The following is a 25,429-nucleotide window of genomic DNA, read 5'->3' on the forward strand; positions in this document are numbered from 1 at the left end:
ATTAAAAATTATTACCGTTTTTTTCTATGTATAATGCGCAAAATGTAACTAATTTATTGTTTTAAAATCTGGGGTGCCCATTATACATGGTACAATTTTTTTTTTTTGTCTTTTTCTTTTTATTTTGAAGAAAATCATGGTACAACAATTTTTGAAGAAAATCTTGTCACGGATGGAGTGTGGAAACGATCGGGGCGACCAAGTGCAGCTTGGACCATGGTTTATTGGAGGAACTCAAAACACAGACTTGGTAAACTAATTGTGATAAATAACTGGAACATCACTCAAATATTGGTGATCCCATTGAGAGTCTCACATATTTCTTTGCTATCGAGTTTGCTACTGCATGCGCAGTGAAACTGACCGGCAGAATACCCAAAGATGTTCCCAAAGATGGTCTTTTTTCTGAAATAATTTTACGTTTACGGACTTAAGTTACCCGGCCGGGTCATATCAAAGATTATAAAAATGGGACCTATTGCCTCTCTGCTTGGCACTCAGCATGAAGGGTTGGAATTGGGGGGTTAGATCACCAAATGATTCCCGAGCGCGGCGCCGCTGCTGCTCACTGCTCCCCTCTCCCCCAGGGGATGGATCAAAATCACACGGGGATGGGTCAAATGCAGAGGACAAATTTCACTACACCCAGATGCGTGTGTGACGATCATTGGGACTTTAAAAAAAAAAAGTCAAAATTTGGGTGCGTATTATACATGGGTACAGGCTTTTTTCCAGCATCGACATGCCATTTTTAGGGTGCGTATTATACATGGGGGCGCATTATACATGGAAAAAAATGGTATATTACTAATCGGGGTAGCGATCATGAAGGGACGTCCGATTCTATTCGCATAAGCAGTCATAAAGATAAAACAGCCCTTACCGATCGCTGTCTCTGTGGTCGCACAATAGCACAATTTTCAAACGCCTTTAAATTAGTAATTGAAATGAAATCACTCACAATACCCACAACACTGCCAAGTGTGCAAAGCTCACAAATATGTTCTCAAGAAGACGGACCAAAAAAGAAAATGGTAAAAGACCAGGGGTATACATATTCACTTTTTTAAAGTTTGTTTAATTATATATATTTTACCATTATTGTTTTAGTGTACATATACGTACATATACATATACTCTGACAACATTAACAGCTTGCACGTTTTAGAAAGTCAGTATGACAGACGGTGAGCTAAGCCAAGAAACAATTTTGATTTGCCAAATAAGATGATGAGGTCTGAAAGTATTTTGAACATTTGATAATATTATCACAAAACAGTCTGTTCACAATCAGCATAACTACCGTTTCTTTCCGTGTATAATGCGCCCCATGTATAATACGCACCCTAAAAATGGCATGTTGATGCTGGAAAAAAGCCTGTACCCATGTATAATACGCATCCAATTTTTCTAAATTTTTTTGAAAAAATTTCTTTTTGAATTTTTTTTTTTTTAAGTCCCAATGATCGTCACACACGCAGGGAGGGAATGGGTCCCATTTTTATAGTCTTTGGTATGGTCTTAACTAGGCTGGATGTAATTTTTTTTGTTGGCGTTGATTTCTCCGACTGCCCGTAAAGGCACCACCGCGCTCAGTGCGCACATTTGAAAAAGGCGTGCGGACGTGAAAAAGGCGGCTCTGTATGGGAGAGACGTTGAAGAGGAATAAAAACACCCTTGGAAACCAAAACTTGCCCCTCGTCGTGACTCGGAGCCGCAACAAATGTTTCGGATTCGTGTAGGGTACATTGTGACAGCAAACGACCAGGTGATTGAGCAAGCGTCTGATACGAGAGCATTGCGGTCGTATGGAGCGTGTTTGAAGTGAACAGCAGAGACGAAAGGAACAAGGCAAAGTGTTGTGAAATCAAATATTACCTATAATACGCATTTTGTTATTTGCTGATTGAAACTGCTAATTAAACTGTGAATTGAAACTAATAGGAAGAAAACAACTCTCGCTCTTTATATAGCTGACGTGTCTTGCGCATCGGATCCATAGTGTCATACTGCCTCCGTATGACGTCTGGTCCGCGATGGAGATTAAAAAACAAACAATATTTGACAATAACACACTATCAAGGATTGCATCATCGCATCAAACGATGTGTCGTCAATTATGAATTTTACTGACTAAGTGTGTTGGGCAGGATGGCTGAATGCGATGCGCGACAACAAACAAGAAGAAAGGTGATTTCAAGGTTTATTTCGAGGGAGATTTGTCATGTCTCGTCACCAGTTTTGCTATGTGTCTAGGTTGCCATAGTTTCTGTTTGCGTCGCCCCTCTCTTCCTGTGTCACCTCAATCAATGTAATGTTTTGTATTTAAGTCCTGTCTGCCCCTCGCTCACCGTCGGATGATTGCATGTGTTACTGTCATGATGTCTGTTTGGTTTCTGTTCCTGTCTTTGGTAATGTCACCCTGTCTTTTTGATCCACGTCTTTGTCGGTCAGTCCTATTGTTGGTTTTGTTGTACCATGACTTTCTTAAAAAAATTTAAAAAAATTTAAATAAAAAAATTTAAAAAAAAAATAAAAAAAATTTGTAACCATGTATAATGCGCACTCCAGATTTTAGGACAATTAATTAGTTAAATTTTGCGCATTATACAAGGAAAAAAACGGTATTTTGGAAATTAAATATAGCCCAAGAATATGTAGGCCACGTATATTACATGTTTGCAAGAAAATCTGACGAGAAGGGAGAACAACTCCAGGGTACCAGCAAAGGTAATCACCTTCATGACTGAGAAACCCAAGGATGGGCAGCCCAGACAGAAAGGCCGTCGCCTGAGTAACAGATGCCCATGGATGCTGATGAGACCTCAACCGACATACTTTTAGAGTTGTGGCATTGGCAGGCTACTATATGAGTGTGTGGATGGCAGGAGTTGAGCACCGGCTTTTAGACTGCTCATACGCGAGCACAAGCTTCTGTAGGGTAGAAAAAGCGGTCCAGCGCTGTAAACTTTCCTGAACAGAGAATCAATACAGATCGGCTGAAATACAAACCACCTTGTGTGAGTATGTTTTTCATTGTGTGGGTTGATAGCTTTCTTAATCAGAAGCAAAACGAACACTCATTGAGTAATTTGAGCATAGACAATTGGTATTAGTTTATGCTGCGCTGTGCGACTGGCGCATTCCTCATTGAGGAAATTCAACACTCTTAATGGGCTTTTTATGATATTCATCTTGCACTTTAGAATATAAATATACTGTCTATTGTTGTTGGAATAATTAGATGGCTGGCCTGACCAAGGGCCTCATAATTTACGTGTTGGAGTCCCTTAGTTCAACGAAGCTAGCGTCAAAGAATTCCTTTAACTCCCTTCCTTTCTTATCTCACTAGCTACGAGCAGAGCTCCCTCACACCTAAAAAAGTACTCTGTTTAGTTCAAAGGAACTTCTTTCTCTTTTATTCAATTCTGTAGCTTTTATCTCTGGATTGTTGTTGCTCGAGACTGTTTGTCTTTAAGTATTACAGAAAAGACATATCTGTTGAATATCCCATATTTACCCATAGGTGGAGGGTTTAGTTTTTTTGATGAAACTCTCAACTTTGGACTGAGTGACAGCAGCAAAGGTGCTAAAAAGTGGAGGTTGAGGGCAGGCAGATTGCAGAGATGGGAGTGGGGAGCCTGAGAGCCGAGACCAGATGGAAGTGATCTTGTCTTTGAAAAAGACAAGGAACCTGTTGCATTGTTCTACTGTTGATTCTGTATGTATTTGGTGTTTGGGGTTAAGGAGGTGATTTACGGTGGTAAAAGGCTGCTTTGAATTTCCAGGACTGTTATTGATGATGTTTGAGTAGTAGATGGACCAGGCTTCTTTAAGGGCTGCTGCATAGGCCTTTTGATGTTCCTTGTAGGCCAGCTTGTGTACCACCAGGCCAGATGAATTAGCACGCCTTTCGATGGCCCGGCCTGCAGTATTCATCCTGCGCAGTTCATCAGTGAACCAGGGGGCAGTGCAGGAGAAAGACACAGTCCTTGTTTTGAGAGGGGCATGTACATCCAGGAGGCAGCGAAGGGAATGGTTATGGTGTTCAACCAACTCAGTAGCTGACGGAAGATTGCCCGAGGCCAGCATTTGGAGGTCAGAGTGCAAAATGGCAGGGTTAATGTTTTTAAGTTTGAAAAAAGGAATATTGCGTTTAGGCTGGGGGGTGTGGGATGGGCAGGAAATGTCCATGGAAATAACACTGTGGTTGGAGACACCCAGGTCATATACTGCCAACTTATTGATAGAGGGAGAGTCTGAGATGACCAGGTCTAAAGTGCGCCCCCTGGCGTGTGTGGGAGCATCAACATGCTGTGTGAGGTTGAGACAGTCCAACATCATCATCATCATCATCGGTTTAAAGTCCGCTTTCCAGGCGCCGCTGGGTTGGACTGGATTCTCAATATGGCTTTCTTCCACCGGGGACGGTCCATGGCCATCTCGTGGTTGATAGTCCTATACTCAGAAAACCTTTGGAGCAAATGAACACATTAAGGAAATCAGCTGCCAGGGGGAAGGAGGGATTATCAATATGAATGTTCATATCACCCGGTATTATATTATTGGAAGATAGAGAGCAGAAGGAGGTGAGAAGGTCATGAAACTCAGGGATGAATGATGGGTGTGGTTTGGGCAGCCGGTAAATAAGAACAGCATTGAACTTGGACGAAGGTTTTGATTTGAAGGCCAGATATTCAAAAGAGGACACTTCAGGTAGAGGCAGAGAAGAACGCTTTAGAGTAGGGGTGTCCAAACTACTGGCCCGCGGTCCATTTTTTTATTGGCCCGCGGCAAGTTTTAAAAATACACCGTTTTCTTCCGTGTATAGTGCGCAAAATTTAACGAATTTATTGTCCTAAAATCTGGGGTGGGCATGAAACATGGGTACAAAAAATTTTTTTTTTTTTTTTTTAATTTTTTTTTTTTTTTTTTAGAAAACAAAACCAACAACAGGACTGACCGACAAAGTCGTGGAACAAAAAGACAGGGTGACATTACCAAAGACAGGAACAGAAAGCAAACAGACATCATGACAGTAACACATGCAATGATCCGACGGTGAGCGAGGGGCAGACAGGACTTAAATACAAAACACGTTACATCGATTGAGGTGACACAGGAAGAGAGGGGCGACGCGAACAGAAACTATGGCAACCTAGACACATAGCAAAACTGGGGACGAGACGTGACAAATGTCCCTCGAAATGAAACTTGAAATCACCAAGTTTTGGTTTCCAAGGGTGTTTTTATTCCTCTTCAACGTCTCTCCCATACAGAGCCGCCTTTTTCACGTCCGCACGACTCTTTCCGGTGCGCGCACGGAGCGCGGTGGTGCGTTTATGGGCAGTCGGAGAAATCAACGCCAACAAAAAAAAATACATCCAGCCTAGTTAAGACCATACCAAAGACTATAAAAATGGGACCCATTGCCTCCCTGCGTGTGTGACGATCATTGGGACTTAAAAAAAAAATAAAATAAAAATAAAATAAAAAATAAAATTCATAAAAAAAAAATCATAAAAATTGGGTGCGTATTATACATGGGTACAGGCTTTTTTCCAGCATCAGCATGCCATTTTTAGGGTGCGTATTATACATGGGGGCGCACTATACACGGAAAAAAACGGTAAATTAAATTGTTAGCAATTGAGAGGACACGACCTGCTCAAACACGTAGCAACGCACAGTTTTGGAATATGAGTTTGCTAAGCTATAATTTTAAGATGTAACACCTTGAGCAATATCAATATAAATGTTTAAGTTAGAAGAACCCATTATTATGGTTAAGTATGATTATGTGTTAAGATTGATTTTTATTAGACAAGATATATGTTATTAATATTGTTTTGTCCAACCTGTATTTAACATTGGTGTCCCATCCATACCTGAATGTATTAAGTTGAGAGGAGACATCAAGGGCTAATAGTGAAAGAACGAGCAAAACAGGAAACAGCTGCATCCGGTGGCAGCAGTCATGCGCAGTGGTTACTGCTTTAAGCAAGGTTGCCAAGACAACCAGTGGATTCCTATGACCTGGTGCTGGGATTCTGACCTTTTATCGAGATATTCTTATGACCTGGTACAGGGATTCCGACCTTTCACCTACATATTCCGATGAGGTAATGCCAGAAGCCTATAAATATGTTGTCCTGACACAGAGCGGCGCGCTTCTTCCTAGTCAGGGCGATGGCCGTGATGCTGCCCGGTGTAAAGAACACCGTTTAGACGAAGATGGATTTTTCATTATTTTTGAGATTGAACCAAAATCTACTAAAATGAATTTCCAGAGTTTTCGAATTGGACTTTGTCAAATTTTAAGCTTCAACTTGGACTTTGTCAAATTTTAAGCTTCGAGGGAGGCAGAGGAGACAGCGGTTTTGGGCAAAAAGGGGAAGACACCAATGTTACGGCGTTGACTAAACTCCTCATGGCCAGACCATTCCTTCTTTTTTAAACAGAATTCGGATTTTGGAACAAAGGAGAGCCGATCACTCGACTTGTTCAACCAAATCGGATTTTAGACCTTTTGTTTCCTCTTTTGTTCTGAGACGGGTGACAGTTGTTTTTTTGACGTGTAATTATTTTACTTGCTTATTCATTAAATTTCTTCTTAATCCTTAATTTGGTTATCGATTATTTCGTATTAACTATGTTGAGCATGGTTTTATATGCAGTAATTATATCTTTAAAATTGTATTATTTCCCTATCATAGTCATTATTTAAATCCGTTCAATTGTTTTTAAAGTGAAGACAGCTTTAATCCTTAACATCAGGAATTGTCAGATCTGGTTCGAAGTAGTTATCTTGAGCTCAGTTAGGGTGAGTGCTGTTAGGGTTTGCAGAATATCTTCATCGTATGATTATGTTGGAATATAACCTGTAATAATTTAACTAGCTTGTCCTGTCTAGACAAAAGTAGTTGACCAAAGTGCTAAGATCTTTTCAACTGATTGACCAGACGCAGAGGAAGCAATCAAAGTTGCTTTGTTTACAGAAAGTCGTAAAAGGCCCCCTGCTATGCTTTGATCAGCAGAGGACCGGCCTCACCCAACCTGTGTGTTCCCACACCCCCACTTTCAACCCCACTCTGTTTCTCTCAATAAATAAGCACCTGACAAGGCCTGAGTCAGACTTCATTCGACCATCGCTGTAAGCACAGCGACGAGTGAACTCTCCGCCTGCAGGTGTCTAAAATGACTTGCTTGACTCCAGTGTGGTTCTTGCAAAATAAGTTAGAGTGAGCACCACCCTAACATTTTGGCTGTGTTGGAAGGTTTTCTGGCTTGGGTTAGAGTCCCAGTGGAAGGAACGTGCTAAGAAACACGGAGCTTCTTTTTTGTTAGTCAAAGAAGAGTGTAGATTTTTCTTTGTACGTTTTTCCGGCCAAAGAACAGCTTGGGTTCAAGTCCCAGTGGAAGGAACGGGCTAAGAAAAAACAGAGCTTATTTTTCTTAATTGAAGGAGGGCGTAGATTCTTTTTTTTTGTCCGTTCTTCCAAGCTGTGTTGGAGGGTTTTACACCGATCTTGGATAGGCCTAGAAATAAAAAGCGTTGGGTGTTTGTGTGGTTGAGAGAGTGCGACTGGTAGGATAAATTGACTGCAGAGAGAATTTGGTGAGAGGTCAATTTAAACCTGCATTGAGGATCCTCAAAGAAAAGAAAAAAAAGAAATAAAAAAAAATGTATAAACATAAAATACCAAATTAAGATGGGAAACAAAACCGGTAAATCCCTAGCTCTTGAAGAGGATGAGAAGTTCATGGCGAGTAAATGTCTTAATTGTATGCAATACATGCCAAAGTGGAAGAAAAAGTATGGAGTAGAAGGGAAGTTGGAAGTCGAAGTGTGGAAGATAGTGGTTGATGTTTTGGAGGAGAGTGTAGATAGGATGACAAAGGGACAGGAAAAGAAAAGGGAAGAGAGAGAGTTGAATTGTGCTGGAATGGGGTTGAAAGCTTCACAAGAGAGAAGAGAACAAATTCAAGAGACGAAAAATGGAAAGAGAAAGTGATGAGACCACCATTCAATTAAGATTTGGAAAAGAATTCTGGGTGCATAGTGGCACCCCATTCGATGATGCAGCTGAGAGTGCTTATCTTCAACATCTTGGAAATGCGCTCCTCACTGTTTCACCCCCCGACTTAGGCAACTGGGTGAGGAAACATTTGGTGGAAGCAGACACTGCTTGTGTTGTGACGATTGAGAAATGCAAATGTTCTGATGTCTTTCATCTAGATGATGATAATGATCTAAATGAAGATGCAACGATCTTCTTCCAAAGCTCCCAAAAGGGCAGAGGAAGAGTTAGAGACCAACAAGGCCGCAGGCCGCCATTCAATTCAAACTCCAGCTCAAATTTGGTATGTGAATGTTGTGTGGAGTGCTTGGATGAATTGGGACCAATGTGATAGAAAGACTCCTTTTTGGAGACTGTGTGTGAGATGCAAATGAGCATTGATGACTGAATGCCCGACTGAAGGGAAAATACAGGTTGAATGGTTGAAGTTGTTGGAGAATAATATGGAAAATGAGTTGAGCGACTTTGAGTAAGTTAGATGCTAGAAAGGAAAGAAGGAAAAAAAAACCCAAATACAAACAAAAGAAAAATAAAGGTTGCTTTTGACAAGAGTTGCAAAGAACAGACGAAGAACAGTCCTAGACCCGGCATTTGCGTTTGGCGGTCGTCAATGCGGTTCCAAGACCTGCGTCTTGTGGTTTGTCATTTGTAACGTTTGGCTGTTGTGATCCTCCCAAACAGACATAAGTGATTTGTGCTTTTGTTGTTTGTTGTAATTGGTTAGTGGGAGGACTGCTGGAGCTTGCTCCTACGGTGTCTCACCTGTGCCTTCCTGCCTTCCATTGTCTCCACTTAGACTGGACTGTGGAGGGGGGAGTGTGGTATTGTGGTGGGAAAAGGGTGTAGGAGCCGGCTCCTGTGGTGATTGATATTGTAATTTGATTGTGGGGGAGACTGATGTAGGTGTGGGGCTCTGGACTCTGCGGGTAGCTGTTTGCTGGGTTGGCGGGGGATGGGGGACGACGGCATTGGTTGTCCCAGTACTGGGCAGGCTGGAATAAATCAGTATGAAAATGCCGGGCCCCCCCCTCTTGCTTCCCTTGCTGTGGCTGCGCGCGGAGTGGGGTCGTACCCACTCCAGGGGTGTGCTGAGTGCGTGGTGGCAAGTGATATTGAAGCAGGGTGATGCTTAGGGAAGGTGTGACAATAGTTGCACGAAGGATAAAAGTACTACCAAAACGTCAAAAAAGGGGATGGCGTTTGCGCAGCGTTGTTTGTTGGTATTGTTTGTGAGCTGTGTCTCTGCTGTTTTTGTGTTGTCTGTGTGTTGTGTTATGTGTTAAAAGGATGAAATTCGCTAATGTAGGTGCACTAAAGAATTTATTTATCTGTAGTCTATCTGATTTGCACCGCAAAACAAAACCGATTTTGTTAAGATAGGAAGGAAAAATAAAAAAGCGAGCAATTTGTTTATGGGCAGAAACTGGTCCACGCTCCTTTAATGCCTAGCCTTGGTTAGACAAAATTTGAGAGATGGAAAGAACTTGCTTTCTGGAATTAGATGATGTACAATTATGAAATACCGACATTTCAAAGCTAAATTTAAAATTTGAGAATAAGAGAGCGATTGAGTTAGTTAAAGTTATGAAACTACAACAGTTAACTATTATATTATTTTACCAGCAGTTATTTTGTTTATTTTTTAATTTTTTTTTAATTCGATTGGTGGATTGGGTTGTTATGTTGAGAAAGAAAAGGAAACTATACAAATGGGCAGCTGTATTGAGCCATGGTGTTGTCACGTGCCGTTGACACCTGGCTCAACAGGGGGGATGGAAGGGCAGTTCAGTCAGCTTTATACAACATATGAATTTGATTAATATTCAAAACGTTTATAAAAAAAAATTGTAAAGCTTGTTTAACATGTGCTTAACCCAATCCACAGGGTTATATAGCCTGGTCATAATAGATGCATTCTAAAAATGGATTGAATTGGCTTCAAAATAAACACTGAAGGCCTTAACAGTGGCAAAAACGTTATGTAAAGAAATAATAGTTTGTCAACAACTGCTGTAGATGTTAAAGAATGGAATCAATATCTCGAAAATGAATGTGGATAGTTTGTTTACTGATTGTGAAATGTGCGACAGAGTGTTCTATATAATATCCGTTGAATGGAAGAAAAAGAAAGGAAACCATTGCTTTTAGAGACTGTAGTCAACCAAAATTATATATGTACCGACATGCCAAGATTTGGGAAAAAGCTGGAAAAAACAAAAACATAATGTCTTTAAATTTGAGAGGCAACGATGATCTGACTGAAATTGATGCAATTAGAGTCCCCAGAGGAGTTCCTGATTAATAAGAATTAATTGACCAAATTGAAGCGGGATGGGAGTCCTCCATTTGCTGCTGGTGGACGATGAACAAGAACGTTGACAGGATAAATTACATCCATTGCAACATGCAGAAATTGGGCAAACGGACACAAGCGGGACTTGAGGCAGTGCACGAACAGCTAGCCACGCCTTCCCTAATGTCAATCCAGAACCGCAATGCTCTTGTTATGTTGTTGTCTGGGAAAGGAAGGGTCTGCGCAATGTTCAGGGAACAATGCTGCACCTTCATCCAGAATGACACCGCCCCTGATGGGAGCCTGACGAAGGTGATTGCAAGCTTGCAATCCCTCAACACGAGGATGAAAGAGCACAACAAGTGGATGACTGCTTTTGGGAAGTATAAAGCCCTTGTGTCCTCAATTACTGCTATACTCATCTTGTGTGGATGTTGTTGTATTCCGTGTCTCCGTGCTCTGTTTAACCGTCTCATCACTACAGCAATCTCGCCCATGGACGACAAGATGGCCCGGGTGTGCCTAATGTCTGAACAGCAACATGTTGATGATAACGATGATGATGATGCAATTTTTGCACTTGGGTTTACAGACTTTTTCCCAGATCTGTGTGTTTCCGAATAATGATGTCGCAACATTTATCCTCTTTGGTGGAAATATTTGTGCGCATACTTGTGATCCGACAACTGAAAATCAAGAGAAGTGGTTGTTTTTGGTAATGTAAAAATTTAGCAAATGTGTGATAAACAGGAGGGAAATGTTGGAATAATTTAAGTGAAGCCTTGGCCTGCCAGACCTGTAGGCCTTGTCTTTACGAGTTTATGGCTTTCCTTTTATCTACGTTCTTCCTCTTTAGTGACAGGGATGTCTTTTGATCCCTGTCAGCCATATGTATCCTTCCTGTCCTTATGTTATCTGTGTGTTTTTGTTCCTGTAAGAGGCCTTCACTAACAATGAGCAGAGCTTATTTGCATAGGCAAAATGTTCTTATTTGGTTGAAAGAAACTTCATTCCTTTTAGTTAACTGTAGGTTTGGTTCATAGATTGTTGTTGATCACAACTGTTTTTCTTTGTTAAGTGTTAAACACAGTTTGAAGTAGTTGCGTACAAGTTATCCTATATTTACTCAATGTTTGTTTAAGGAACTGCATACCAGTTACCTTACATTTACATAACATTCGTTTTAGTGTTTAGGACAAGTTACTTATTGTTATTGAGTGTTAATTTACTAAGTAGATAAAGTCTAGCAAAGGTCTAGTTGCATTGTTCCACAGGAAAGCGGCAATCGAAGTTATCTGATCTCACTCGCGGACGACTCGGCCAACAACTGGAGAAGAACAGATGGACAAACTCTGCGGGGGTCACGGGCCGACAATGAAGTGCTAGTTCACACCACACTACATTCCTTAGCTAATCAACGTTGCTACAGACACAATCTTCCCTCCCTTTGGTGTAGCAACACCTCTGTAACCAGGGTAACCAAAACAGTGATGAGAGGAGCAGAAGAAACATCTCAAATGACTAATGCAAAGGTTGCAGAAAAGGTGCTGTTTTTTGCTGTTTTCCGGACGTGCTGCTGTCCTTTCGGTGGCGGATCCAGGTCCAGATCACCCCAACGTTCTGGCTGAAGGTCCCAAGAAGGAGGGGGAGGGAGCCTGCGTCGACTGGACCCTATAAATTGGTGGAGCGCATCTCACATGCCGTCCGGCTGGCCGGCAAAGGAGGATCGTGGTATCATCTGTCCCAGTGCGCCCCAGTGAAGGGTTCCTGCAAGGAACCAGACCAGCCATCGACAGTCCCCGCCCCAGTTCATACAGAGGCAGAATAATCCTCTTCCCCCTTGGTGGCCAGGTAGTCCACCCTGAGCCACTGAAGACAACGACCACGCAGCAGACATTCCCAAGTTCTCCCCGGACGGAGCAGATCTGCGAAGGGGGTGAGAATCGTGCTCACCCTCCACCAGTGGGCGTGCCAAGCCCCCAACGACTGAAAATCGCGAGCAATTTTTATCTTGATTGATAACATTCTGGTCGCCTAAGGCAGAGGGACCGTGTAACTCTTTTCCTGCATTTAATCTGGCCGCAGGCTTTTTTAAATTACACACACAATTTGGACTGGAGTATTGAGGAAAAACCTCATCTTCACTGGAAGTTATTGCTTTCATTGTATTTTCTTACTTATGTTTGATTGATCGAGGTTGACATAATCATATGATAAAACAGGAGGGATATGTTAGGGTTTGCAGAATATCTTCATCGTATGATTATGTTGGAATATAACCTGTAATAATTTAACTAGCTTGTCCTGTCTAGACAAAAGTAGTTGACCAAAGTGCTAAGATCTTCTCAACTGATTGACCAGACGCAGAGGAAGCAATCAAAGTTGCTTTGTTTACAGAAAGTCGTAAAAGGCCCCCTGCTATGCTTTGATCAGCAGAGGACCGGCCTCACCCAACCTGTGTGTTCCCACACCCCCACTTTCAACCCCACTCTGTTTCTCTCAATAAATAAGCACCTGACGAGGCCTGAGTCAGACTTCATTCGACCATCGCTGTAAGCACAGCGACGAGTGAACTCTCCGCCTGCAGGTGTCTAAAATGACTTGCTTGACTCCAGTGTGGTTCTTGCAAAATAAGTTAGAGTGAGCACCACCCTAACAAGTGCGCTCTAGTAAATCAACGAATCCCTTCTGTCTTGCCAAAGACAGATACATTTATCCGTGCGATAACAAATGCTTCAAATAAAAAATGGGGAAGGAGCCAATGGTAAAAAGGGCGCGGTCATCTTGATTCCGGTGGTTACCCTGCACCGGTTTCAGAGTGACCTTAAAGAGATTGGCGTCCTAAAAAGAATACATTAATTCTGTCCGAATTGATATCTTAGACTCGGACGAATCTTTCCCCGCCCCGACCTGGAAACCCTCGTCTCCCTATGAGGGCTGCGTTACAGCAGCGGGGCCGAAAGGGAGTTTAACCCTTTAAACGGAGGGTCGGGTCACTTACGGTCGATAAGTGTGGATTTGACAGTAGATATGCCAGGTTCTTGTGGTTGGTCCAGACAACCACGGATTGTTCGGTGCCCTCTAGACAGTGGCGCCACTCCTCGAGTGCCAGCTTAATGGCCACAAGTTCTCGGTCACCGACATCGTAGTTCCTTTCTGCGGGTGACAGACGCCGGGAGAAAATGCGCAGGGGTGAAGCTTTCCATCGGAGTCCGAGCGTTGCGATAAGATTGCGCCTACTCCCGTGTTGGATGCGTCAACTTCCAGGGTGAACTGTTTGCAGGGATCCGGATGGATGAGTATTGGTGCAATTGAGAACTTCTTCTTTAAATCTGTGAATGCGGTGTTGGCTTTTTGAGTCCAGGTGAATGTTGTCTTGGTTGAGGTCAAGGCTGCTATGGGAGCGGCTGTTTGACTGTAATTGCGGATGAAACGGCAATAGAAGTTGGCAAACCCGAGAAAGTGTTGGACCTGATTGCAGGTCTCAGGGACAGGCCAGTCCAGGACCACTCTGATCTTGTCTGGGTCCGGTCGAACCTATCCACCCTCGAGGATGAATCCCAAAAAGGTGACGGATGGTTTGTGGAACTCACATTTCTCAGCCTTGATGAACAACCGGTTCTCCAGGAGGCGCTTTAGCACCAGGCGGACATGACGGCAGTGTTTGGAGGGGTTTCGCGAGTAGATGAGGATGTCATCCAGATAGATGAAGATGAATATGTTGAGAAAGTCTCGGAGGACATCGTTGACCAAGGCTTGGAAAACTGTGGGAGCGTTGCAAAGTTCAAAGGGCATGACGAGGTATTCGAAGTGGCCTTGAAAGCGGTCTTTCACTCATCTCCCTGGCGGATCCTGACCAGATTATATGCATTTCGGAGGTCAAGCTTTGTGAAATGCTGACGAGATGATAACGAAGGGGGTATTTATTCTTGACGGTGATGAGGTTGAGCCGTCGGGAATCAATAATCAACAATCACGGCTTGTCTTTCTGAGCAGGAAATGTTGTAGAGCCTACTGGACGGTAGTGGGGCACTGGGAAGAAGTTCTATGGCACAATCATATGGGCAATGAGGTGGTAAAGACAAGGCCTTGCTCTTGTTGAAGACTTGAAGGTCATGGTATTCTCCCGGAACCTACGAGAGATCGATGGGATCCGTTTCATCAGGTGTCACCGGGGGCGGGCAAGAGGGCACGGTAGACTGAAGACAGGAGGATAGGCAATCTAAGGGACTCGATGTTACTATCTGACCAGTTAATATGTGGATTATGTTTCTGGAGCCAGGGGAAACCAAGTACAAGGGATGACTGACTTGTGGGAAAAACAAAGAATGAGAAGAGTTCTCTGTGGTTGCCAGAGATGATCAGTTCCACAGGTCTCGTGCGTCGGGTGATTCTTGATAGTCCCTTACCATCCAGGGCGGAGACAAAGAGAGGAGTGGGGAAAGGCACCATCTCAATTTGGGTTTGGGAGATGAATTCTTGGTCGATGAGGTTATGTTCAACTAGGGCAGATAGTTTGAAACTGTTGTTATGGACTGAAACTATGGCGGGTAGAGAGAAGTGAGGGGTCTTAATAACTGGAGGATGGTCCGGCAGGCTCCCCTTCTGCAGCTCGGTTGACCCTCTCCATTTGGCCGAATCGGAGAGAGGGCGACAAAATGATCCTGTGAACCACAGTACAGGCATTGCCTTGACTCTCTGCTCTGCTGCAGTTGCTCAGGGGAAAGTCGAGTCCAACCCACCTGCATAGCTTCGGGCTCTGGAGGGCAATGGCGAGGCAACGGCCGAGGCGGACTGGTGGTAACCCAAGGAGGCTGCAGTCGAACCACGGATCTCTCCCATCGGGAGATCCTTCTTTTCTCCCTAATTTGGTTGTCTAACCGAATAGCCAAGGATATTAGTTCGCCAAGTGTCTCCGGTTCATCTAGGGTAGCCATTTTGTCCTTTAAGGACCCATCTAAGGGTTGAAAAAGGCTGTTTTTAAAGCTACAGGGCCCCATCCAGAAGCGGCTGCTAGAGTGCGAAATGCAGTTGAAAAGTCAGCTACGGGCCTATAACTCTGTTTAAGTGCCCATAAACAGCGAGAGACTCCTATCTGGTTGGTCTCGGTCAAAAAAGTCTGCCTAAATTCCCTCAGAAATTCCTCAAAAGAGCACCTAAAATGCCTGCAGTCAGGAAAACGGGCCTCAGGCCTACTAGAAACTCCCCCATGAGGAGTCCCAAAATGAATGAGATCTTCGCCTCGTCGTGGGGAAAAGACTGGGGAGTACGGTTAATACTAAGGAGCATTGGAGAAAACCGCCAACCTCTCCGGACAACTTGTCCGGGTTGGGGGAACGGACTTCGCCAGAGTGAAGAATCTGCTGCGAGACTGATGGGTTGGTGGTGTCAGCTGGCAGAGAGGAGGGTTCTCTGACCTGGGCGTTTTGAAGAGGTTTCGCCAGTACTTCCAGCTGGTGGTTTGTGTTTTGCTGCTGCTCCAGGAGGGCTCGGAGAGTGGACTCATGGTGTTGAAGCTGTTGTTGGTCTGTGATGGTTCTTCTGAGTGCCTCTTCTGGGTATGGTGGCCTGAGTGTTCTGACATGGTTTTTAGCGATTGTTTTGAGCCACTAGCAGAACAAACTCAGAATACCAAAGTGATCATTAAGGGTTTATTAAAAAAGGTGGAGAATGGAACATTAGAGCAGGGGTCTGAGACAGGAGTGACCGAGCTGGTTATTCGATGATGGAGTGAGTGAAGTGTCGCCAGGGAAGTGGATTCTATCGGATATTTGTGAAGGGGGGTTCAGGACCCGAGAGCCAGGAGTCGTGGCATAGGCGAGTAGGGTAGAATCAATACGCAGTTTCACAGCCGTAGAGTTGACCAACATTGTCAAACACTCAGGTGACGAGTTGCAGGAGCAAGTTCCTTAAGAGCCTCCCCTTAACGAGCTTGAACAGCAGCACCTGTGGATCCTCAGCCACCCTGCTCACGGATGCCACCTGTGGACAGAAGAGAAAAACTCCTGGCCCCTGACAAACATGTCCGAACCATCTCAGTCAGACCTTTCTGGCTTTATCTTTCGAAACACCTAACATGCGGTGTCCTTCTGAAGCACTCGTTGATCTTATCCAACCACGTCACTCCCAAAGAGAACCTCAGTATCTTCATCTCTGCCACCTCCAGCTCTGCCTTCTGTCTTTTCCTCAGTGCCACTGTCTCTAGCATCGTTGGTCTCACCACTGTCTTGTACACCTTTCCCTTCATTTTTGTTGATACCTTTTTATCACACATCACCCCTGACACTTTTTGTTTGTAACAAACCAATCCACAACAAAATTACAGAAGAAATTAATTAAATCAATTAATTAATGAGGTCAAAATACTCATGCTATGGTCGTCGTCTTCTTCCTCTTCACTCCTGTTAGTTTCACCCTAACTAGATAATAATACGGCACAGTGGATAGATTTGAAATTGGACTAAGACAATAACCAATTTTGTAAACGGATCAATGCTTAGGCCCACTATGGGATGTGCTGTTGGCCAGTTTATGGCGAGGGATCATGGAGATTTAAAATAAGTAGTTTCAACCTAAAAATCAAACATGTGATTCAGTCAGGTAGCCGCTGGTCACTATACGAACGTGTTGTATTTCTTGGAAGGATAATCTTTTCCTCCATTTTTTAAAAAAAATATTAGCCTGCATTTGGTTCTTTCCTTCACTAGACAGTCCGCCTCATCCGTGCTGCTCTGCACTTTACATTCACACTTCACATTACATTGACTCCTGAGGAGGAGTGGGGCACGGGGGTATAGATTGGCCAGGTAGGAACTGTATTACTGTAAATTGAAGTCATTTGATTCTGCTCGTGTGAGAACATAAACCTATTGTCAATTGCCTCAAGGTACTTTCTGTGTACATACCATTATTTTGGATGTGATGGGTTTTCTTTTTGCTATTATCAATCGGAACACCATGTATCTCAACCCAAACCTGGGGATCCACAATGGCTGTTGGCTTGTTCCTCTTTTGTTTAGGTAGCTGCTGTGCTGAAATAACCTGGAATAGCAATTAATAAATGAATAAATCTGTCGGAAAAGGGAGTGTTTGTTTAACCCAGTGCTTCTCAATTATTTTCTGTTACGCCCCCCCTAGCAAGAAGAAAACTATTCGCGCCCCCCCCTCCCCACCTTGACTATCCTAACTTGTCTTGTAAGTCGTAAAATGTTGCACTGTCGCAAACGTCACAGAAGTAACAATGAGAGCGCCACTGCCCCCTGCTGGGAAGATGCGCAATTACACTTTATTCTAGTACTGCAAAAAAAAAGCCTGTTCCCCAGGGTCACACGCGCCCCCCCAGGTATAGCACGGCGCCCCCCAAGGGGGGCGCGCCCCACTATTTGAGAAGCACTGGTTTAACCCAATAAAACATTTTTGCAATGGTAGGTAAAAGTCAAGTAGTACAATCTAACAGCAATCTTACTTGAAGTTTCCAACAATATATGAAGGCCGCTGTGAAAATGTGCTTTTTAGTCATCGGGAAATATCTGGAAAGTGCTTCCATTAAGACCAAATCCCTTTCTTTCTTTCAGGTACAATGTAACAGCAATCTTACTTGAGATTTATAACTACTATATGTGGGTTGCTGTGAAAATGTGCATTTTATTCAGGAGGAAAAATCTGAAAAGTGCTTCCATTCAGACCATATCCCTCTTCTGTCTGTCTGTCTGTCTGTCTGTCTGTCTGTCTGTCTGTCTGTCTGTTTGTCTGTCTGTCTGTCTGCCTGCCATCCATCCATCTATCCATCTATTCATCCATCTGTATAGCTAAATTATGTTGTCATTGGTTGTCAAGTTGTACTCTAACATAATGTAGGTTACAATAAGTGTCAGTTTTCTTACCCTGACAGTGAAAAAAACTGGTGCATGCCCAGGACCTCCACCAACATTCTCTGGGTTAAAGGTGGTATATGGCTGGCACATGAAAGGGGGTTTCAGAATGTAGCCACATTGTCCATTCTGCAAGAACTTGCCTCTATTTAGATCCATCTGTTCCCCAGGAGTTTGTAAATTCAGGGCCACTGGAGAAAAAGAACAACAAAACAACAGTGTTTGATTTTGCTGTCCATAACGTATTTTTGAAGCAAGCACTGGACGTGGATTTAGTTTTGGGTGCATGCAACCCACGTCTGGAACAAAAATATGTACATAAGACCTCAGAAACTACAACAGTGTGATGCATGATTAGTGTGTAGGCAAAGGTGAAGGATTCTTACCAAGTTGGCAGCCTCCATTCCACATTTCCTGAGGGTTATAGTTGGAAGACTGTAGTCTCTGTCCTGAGGGGTAGATCCTGCTCAGATGGTGGCTATTGTGACGGACAAAATACATCCCTGGAAGGTAAGAACAAATGAACGCAGCCCATCAAGTCAGATACGCAGATCTGAAGAAAAACCATCAAAAACTGATTTCACGTTACCGTTATAAAATATCAAATACCGTAATTTTCCATGTATAATACGCCCCTATGTATAATACGCACCCTAAAAATGGCATGTCGATGCTGGAAAAAAACCTGTACCCATGTATAATACGCACCCAAATTTTGACTCCTACTTAAGTCCGTAAACGTAAAATTATTTCAGAAAAAAGATCATCTTTGGGAACAACCAAATGTTATTCTGCCGGTCAGTATCACTGAGCATGCGCTAGCAAACTCGATAGCGAAGGAATATGTGAGACTCTCAACGGGATCACCAATATATGAGTGATGTTCCAGTTATTTATTATCTTTCTGTGTGTTCACAATTGTCATGGTGATCTTTCTGGTGATTTCTTAACTAGGCTGGATGTATTTTTTTGTTGGGGTTGATTTCTCCGACTGCCCAGAAAGGCACCACCGCGATCAGTTAGGTTAAAATGAAAAGAGAGGAAAGTGACGTGCGGACATGTGAAAAAGGCGGCTCTGTATGGGAGAGAAGTTGAAGAGGAATAAAAACACCCTTGGAAACAAAAACTTGCCCCTCGTCGTGACTCAGAGGCGGAAAAAATGTTTCGAATTTGTGTAGGGTACATTGTGACAGCAAACGAGCAGATGATCAAGCAAGCGTCTGATACGAGACCATTGTGTTCGTATGGAGCGTGTCATGTAACATGGAGTGTGGGGGGGGGAACAAATGGTGCAAAAAGTGAGTATGGATTGCTCCCAGGAATAAATTGGCGGGGCTGACATTCCAAATTTTAACAGCAGATGTTGCAAAATCTGAGTTGGGAATTAGTGAATGAATTGGCAAAGCTGAAATTTCAAGATTTTCCAATAGATGGAGCGATACCGTATCAGGAAACCGAAATTGAGCGTGGTCAAATTCATGGGTAACACATGAAAGCACAAAGGTGGTTTTTATTATTCTTTTAATTGTATTTTATTTTACTTGCTTGGCTGAAATATATTCTGTAACCACTTAAAGCAGTGCTTCACAATTATTTTCTGTTACGCCCCCCCCTAGCAAGAAGAAAACTATTCGCGCCCCCCCTTCCCCACCGTGACTATCCTAACTTGTCTTGTAAGTCGTAAAATGTTGCACTGTCGCAAACGTCACAGAAGTAACAATGAGAGCGCCACTGACCCCTGCTGTGAAGATTCGCAATTACACTTTATTCTAGTACTGCCAAAAAAAAAGCCTGTTCCCCAGGGTCACACGCGCCCCCCCAGGAATAGCACCGCGCCCCCCTATTTGAGAAGCACTGGCTTAAAGCAATATTATCACAGAATTAGACTAAGCTGCCCACCCTTATGAGAATAGGGGTATGTTAAAAAGAGTAAAACAGATGAGTTCTTGTTTTCTTTTAATATTATTTTATTTTCTTTTAACTGTATTTTATTTTACTTCCTTCGCTGAAATATATTCTGTAACCGCTTAAAGCAATATTATCACACAATTGGGAAAGGAGGCCCACCACGAAGTGGTGTGTTAAAAAAGGAAAAAATCAATTCAAAGGCTTTGATTTGTTTTTTTGATTTAATGGTTGAGTAAAGTCTGACTTTGAAGTATTGGTTTTCTAAAAGGGGAAGTAAAGAAAAGAGGAAGTGGGGTGCTGGTCAGGGTTTCCGCAGAATTTTGGTGGAAAGAGAGTGGGACGGAAATAGCTGCTCGGAAAAACCACAGGGTGATGAGCGTGGGAAACTGGACAGTATCTCCAGCTGTATTGCTGTTTAGGGTGGCGGCTGCACTGACTACAACTTTAAGGCCCTGCAGCGCATAGTGAACACGGCTGGTAAGATTATTGGTGCTTCGCTCCCCTCCTTGAAGGACATTTACACCTCCCATCTCACCCGCAAGGCGACCACGATTGTGAGTGATGTGAGTCACTCCGCTCACTCTTTGTTTGAGCTTCTGCCCTCTGGGAAGAGGTACAGGAGCCTGCGCTTCCGCACCACCAGACTCTCCAACAGCTTCATACTCCAGGCTGTTAGGATCCTGAACTCGCCCCCCCTTTCTGCGTAGCGTCCTGTACTTTGCGCTATGCTTACTGTCTGCTGTACGCACACTAGCTCAGTTTTGCTCCTCTTATTCATTGGGTTATTTGTTTATATTTATTCATCACTCATTTTATTTATTTATTAGTTATTGTTTGTGCCTTCTTGTTTTTATTTTGTGTCGTCTACTTGTATGTTTATCGTGTACTGTGTCTCGTCACCGTGGGATGGAGGAAACGGAATTTCGGTTTCTTTGTGTGTCTTGACATATGAAGGGATTGACAATAAAGTGACTTTGAACTTTGAACTTTGAGTATAGAAGCCGTAGGCGTGGGAAGCTGGACAGTATAGAAGGCGTGGGAAACTGGACAGTATAGAAGCCGTAGGCGTGGGAAACTGGACAGTATAGAAGCCGTAGGCGTGGGAAACTGGACAGTATAGAGGCCAGCGGAAAAGGGGAAGGGCCAGAGAAGTCTATAAAAAGGTCACCTTGGACATCTACGGGGCCCTCTCCCGGACCGCGGTCATATCGAACAGAAGCCGGTAGGAGTTTCAAGCCTTTTTTTCAAAGCCTTCGAGATCTTTGTGTAAGACGCAAGATTGCTGGCACGGATTAACTTGGATTTACTCAAAATAATTGGACTGGACAACTTTGCTTGAGAAACTAGGTGAGAGGACCGACTCTTTCTGTATTTCCGTGCGGGGAGGGAGACCGTTACCGGGTAGTTGGTTCTCCCGTGGCCGAACTAGTTTCTAAATTGGATTTTTAGAAATAAAATCGAACTGATCACTCGACTTTATTTCCACCAAAACATAACCCCCAATTGGTACCTTCCTTTTCCTCTTTTCTGATTTAATTTTTGCAATCAAAATTACTCCAGGATTGAATGATTGTATTTGCAAGGGCATCAGTGAGTGGAATTGTTCAGTTTTTGGAGGATTGAGATTTGTAATTTTATTTCATGCTTCTTCAATAAAAGAGTTGTATATACTCATCTAATTCGTTGTGCGCTAATTTGTATAATATATGCAATCGATTGTTTGTGGATGGGTTGATAAGCCGATTTATTAACGGGAGATTTTAAGAATGAGTGAATAATGCATTAAATTTATGTCCAAAAACTATCTTTGCCATACTTCTGCTAATTTGACTTGCTCCCGAAAAAAGGGAAGTAGGCTCGCGGCTTCATCAAAAGCGGAACGGAGCCTGATCAAAAGTATTTAATTTAATCGGGCCGCGTCAAAAGCTACTTGGAATGATCTTGAGGGATTAATTTGGCTTCAGAATTAATTACAGGATAATAATAATTCGATTAAATCATTTTAACCCGTATTAAGTTAAATATTATTTTGTTGGAAACAATCGAATTTGAGGAAGCACTTTTACGGTTAAGTGTCTATATATATAACGTTAGAATTAGTGATAATGTATAAAATTTATTCCTAAACATTATCATTGTCATACTTTTGTTAATTTGACTTTTTTCAGAAAAAAGGGAAGAAGTCTCCTTACTTCCCCAAACCAGCAAGAGCGGGGCCTTATTAAAAGTTTCTTCGACGAGAGTAGTGCTACGGGGCGCTATAGACGAACGAATCCCTGAGGCCTTGACAAAGGCACCTAAAAGTATCCGTAACTAAATACCAGCATCAAACAACTGAAGGGAGCCATCAATACGGCGCGGTCATACCGGCGACTTGCCTCGAATTGAGTTACTCGGCTTGCGCGTCGGATGACTTAAGCGGGATTGACGTCGTATAGAAGTTGGGTTGATTTCAAGAGAATTAATTTAACTCGGGTGGTCAGCTACAGACGAGTCCCTTCGCCCCAGCTTATTGAACCCGTTACTGGGGAGCCGGAGGCACTTTATTGAAAAGTGCACGTTTGACAAGCGTGTTTGAAGTGAACAGCAGAGACGAAAGGAACAAGGTAAAGTGTTGTGAAATAAAATATTACCTGTAATACGCATTTAGGTTTAGAACTGAACTCTCGCTCTTTAGTATATAGCTGACGTGTCTTGCGCATCCGTTCTGCGCATCTGTAATGGCGGCCTCCGTATGATATCCGGCTTGCGATGGAGATTAAAAAACAAACAATATTTGACAATAACAGACCATCAAGGATTGCACCATCGCATCAAACGATGTGTTGTCAATTATGAATTTTACTGACTAAGTGTGTTGGGCAGGATGGCTGAATGCGATGCGCGATTGACAACAAACAAGAAGAAAGGTGATTTCAAGTTTTATTTCGAGAGAGATTTTCTTAAAAACAATAATAAAAAAATAATAAAAATAAAAATTGTACCCATGTATAATGCGCACCCCAGATTTTAGGACAATAAATTAGTTAAATTTTGCGCATTATACATGGAAAAAGACGGTATGTAAACCGCAACAACATTTCATTGCATTGTCGAATGTTTTCCAGTAACTTTTAAATCCAAATAAAGCATGCTTGTATAACTTTAGATCGATTACTAACTACCGTTTTTTTCCGTGTACAGTGCGCCCCCATGTATAATACGCACCCTAAAAATGGCATGCTGATGCTGGAAAAAAGCCTGTACCCATGTTTAATACGCACCCAATTTTTATGATTTTTTTTTTATTTTTCTATTATTTTATTTATTTACTATTTATTTTGTTAAGTCCCAATGATCGTCCTACACGCAGGGAGGCAATGGGTCCCATTTTTATAGTCTTTGGTATGGTCTTAACTAGGCTGGATGTAATTTTTTTTGTTGGCGTTGATTTCTCCGACTGCCCGTAAACGCACCACCGCGCTCCGTGCGCGCATGTGAAAAAGGCGTGCGGACGTGAAAAAGGCGGCTCTGTATGGGAGAGACGTTGAAGAGGAATAAAAACGCCCTTGGAAACCAAAACTTGCCCCTTGTCGTGACTCGAAGCCGCAACAAATGTTTCGGATTTGTGTAGAGTACATTGTGACAGACAGCAAACGAGCAGGTGATCGAGCAAGCCTTGTCTGATACGAGAGCATTGCGGTCGTATGGAGCGTGTTTGAAGTGAACAGCAGAGACGAAAGGAACAAGGCAAAGTGTTGTGAAATAAAATATTACCTGTAATACGCATTTTGTTATTTGCTGATTGAAACTGCAAATTCAACTGTGAATTGAAACTAATAGGTGGAGAACTGAACTCTCGCTCTTTATATAGCTGACGTTTCTTGCGCATTCGTTCTGCGCATCTGTAATGGCGGCCTCCGTATGACGTCCGGTCCGCGATGGAGATTAAAAAACAAACAATATTTGACAATAACACACCATCAAGGATTGCACCATCGCATCAAACGATGTGTCGTCAATTATGAATTTTACTAAGTGTGTTGGGCAGGATGGCTGAATGCGATGCGCGATTGACAACAAACAAGAAGAAAGGTGATTTCAAGTTTTATTTCAAGGGAGATTTTCTTCAAAAAAAAATTTTTAAAAAAATAAAAATAAAAATTGTACCCATGTATAATGCGCACCCCAGATTTTAGGACGGAAAATTAGTTAAATTTTGCACATTATACATGGAAAAAGACGGTATGTAAACCGCAACATTTCATTGCATTGTCGAATGTTTTCCAGTAACTTTTAAATCCAAATAAAGCATGCTTGTATAACTTTAGATCGATTACTAACTACCGTTTCTTTCCGTGTACAGTGCGCCCCCATGTATAATACGCACCCTAAAAATTGCATGCTGATGCTGGAAAAAAGCCTGTACCCATGTATAATACGCATCCAATTTTTCTAAATTTTTTTGAAAAAATTTCTTTTTATGGGAGAGACGTTGAAGAGGAATAAAAACACCCTTGGAAACCAAAACTTGCCCCTCGTCGTGACTCGGAGCCGCAACAAATGTTTCGGATTTGTGTAGGGTACATTGTGACAGACAGCAAACGAGCAGGTGATCGAGCAAGCCTTGTCTGATACGAGAGCATTGCGCTCGTATGGAGCGTGTTTGAAGTGAACAGCAGAGACGAAAGGAACAAGGCAAAGTGTTGTGAAATAAAATATGACCGACCTGTAATACGCATTTTGTTATTTGCTGATTGTATTAAACTATCACATTCATTGTCAGTCAAGAAGAGAAGAGGAATATATTGCTGAAGCCTTCGCTGTATCAAATAGATTTTTTTTCTTCCTCCAGAGTCTTATGTTTGACTCATTGACGTCAAATTGGCGCGCAGCTGCCCTATTGCCTAATTCTTCTGCCACTTCAATGACTTTCTTTCGAAATGCTAGAGTATAACTTGCTCTCTTATCCATTCTGATGAAACTACTAATTAAACCGAACTCTCGCTAATTAGTAAATAGCTGACGTGTCTTGCGCATCCGTTCTGCGCAGCTGACCCATAGTGCGCATGCGCAGTCATACTGCTTTCGCGCATGCACAGTCATACTGCTTCCGCATGACGTCCGGTCCGCGATGGAGATTAAAAAACAAACAATATTTGACAATAACACACCATCAAGGATTGCACCATCGCATCAAACGATGTGTCGTCAATTATGGATTTTTTTGACTAAGTGTGTTGGGACAGGATGGCTGAATGCGATGCGCGATTGACAACAAACAAGAAGAAAGGTGA

General features: G+C 42.8%; 1 protein-coding gene across 6 annotated transcripts in view; it reads right to left on the reverse strand.

The window, feature by feature from the left end:
* LOC133142595 (1-phosphatidylinositol 4,5-bisphosphate phosphodiesterase delta-3-A-like) overlaps positions 1-25,429 on the reverse strand; it is a 94,944-nt gene that overhangs the window by 6,692 nt on the left and 62,823 nt on the right. For 3 of the 6 annotated variants that reach the window (XM_061263959.1, XM_061263920.1, XM_061263927.1), the window contains 3 exons: positions 18,632-18,748; positions 18,258-18,436; positions 17,280-17,415 (listed from right to left, as the gene is read on the reverse strand). In XM_061263959.1, coding sequence (XP_061119943.1) covers positions 17,280-17,415; positions 18,258-18,436; positions 18,632-18,748 — 432 coding nt within the window. Of the gene's footprint in view, positions 1-3,759; positions 4,474-12,510; positions 16,357-17,279; positions 17,416-18,257; positions 18,437-18,631; positions 18,749-25,429 lie in introns of those variants that run through there. The other 3 variants (XR_009710225.1, XM_061263940.1, XM_061263950.1) reach the window with 3 other exon arrangements.

The sequence above is a fragment of the Syngnathus typhle genome, linkage group LG2, assembly GCF_033458585.1.
Source record: "Syngnathus typhle isolate RoL2023-S1 ecotype Sweden linkage group LG2, RoL_Styp_1.0, whole genome shotgun sequence".
NCBI classification, from domain to species: domain Eukaryota; kingdom Metazoa; phylum Chordata; class Actinopteri; order Syngnathiformes; family Syngnathidae; genus Syngnathus; species Syngnathus typhle.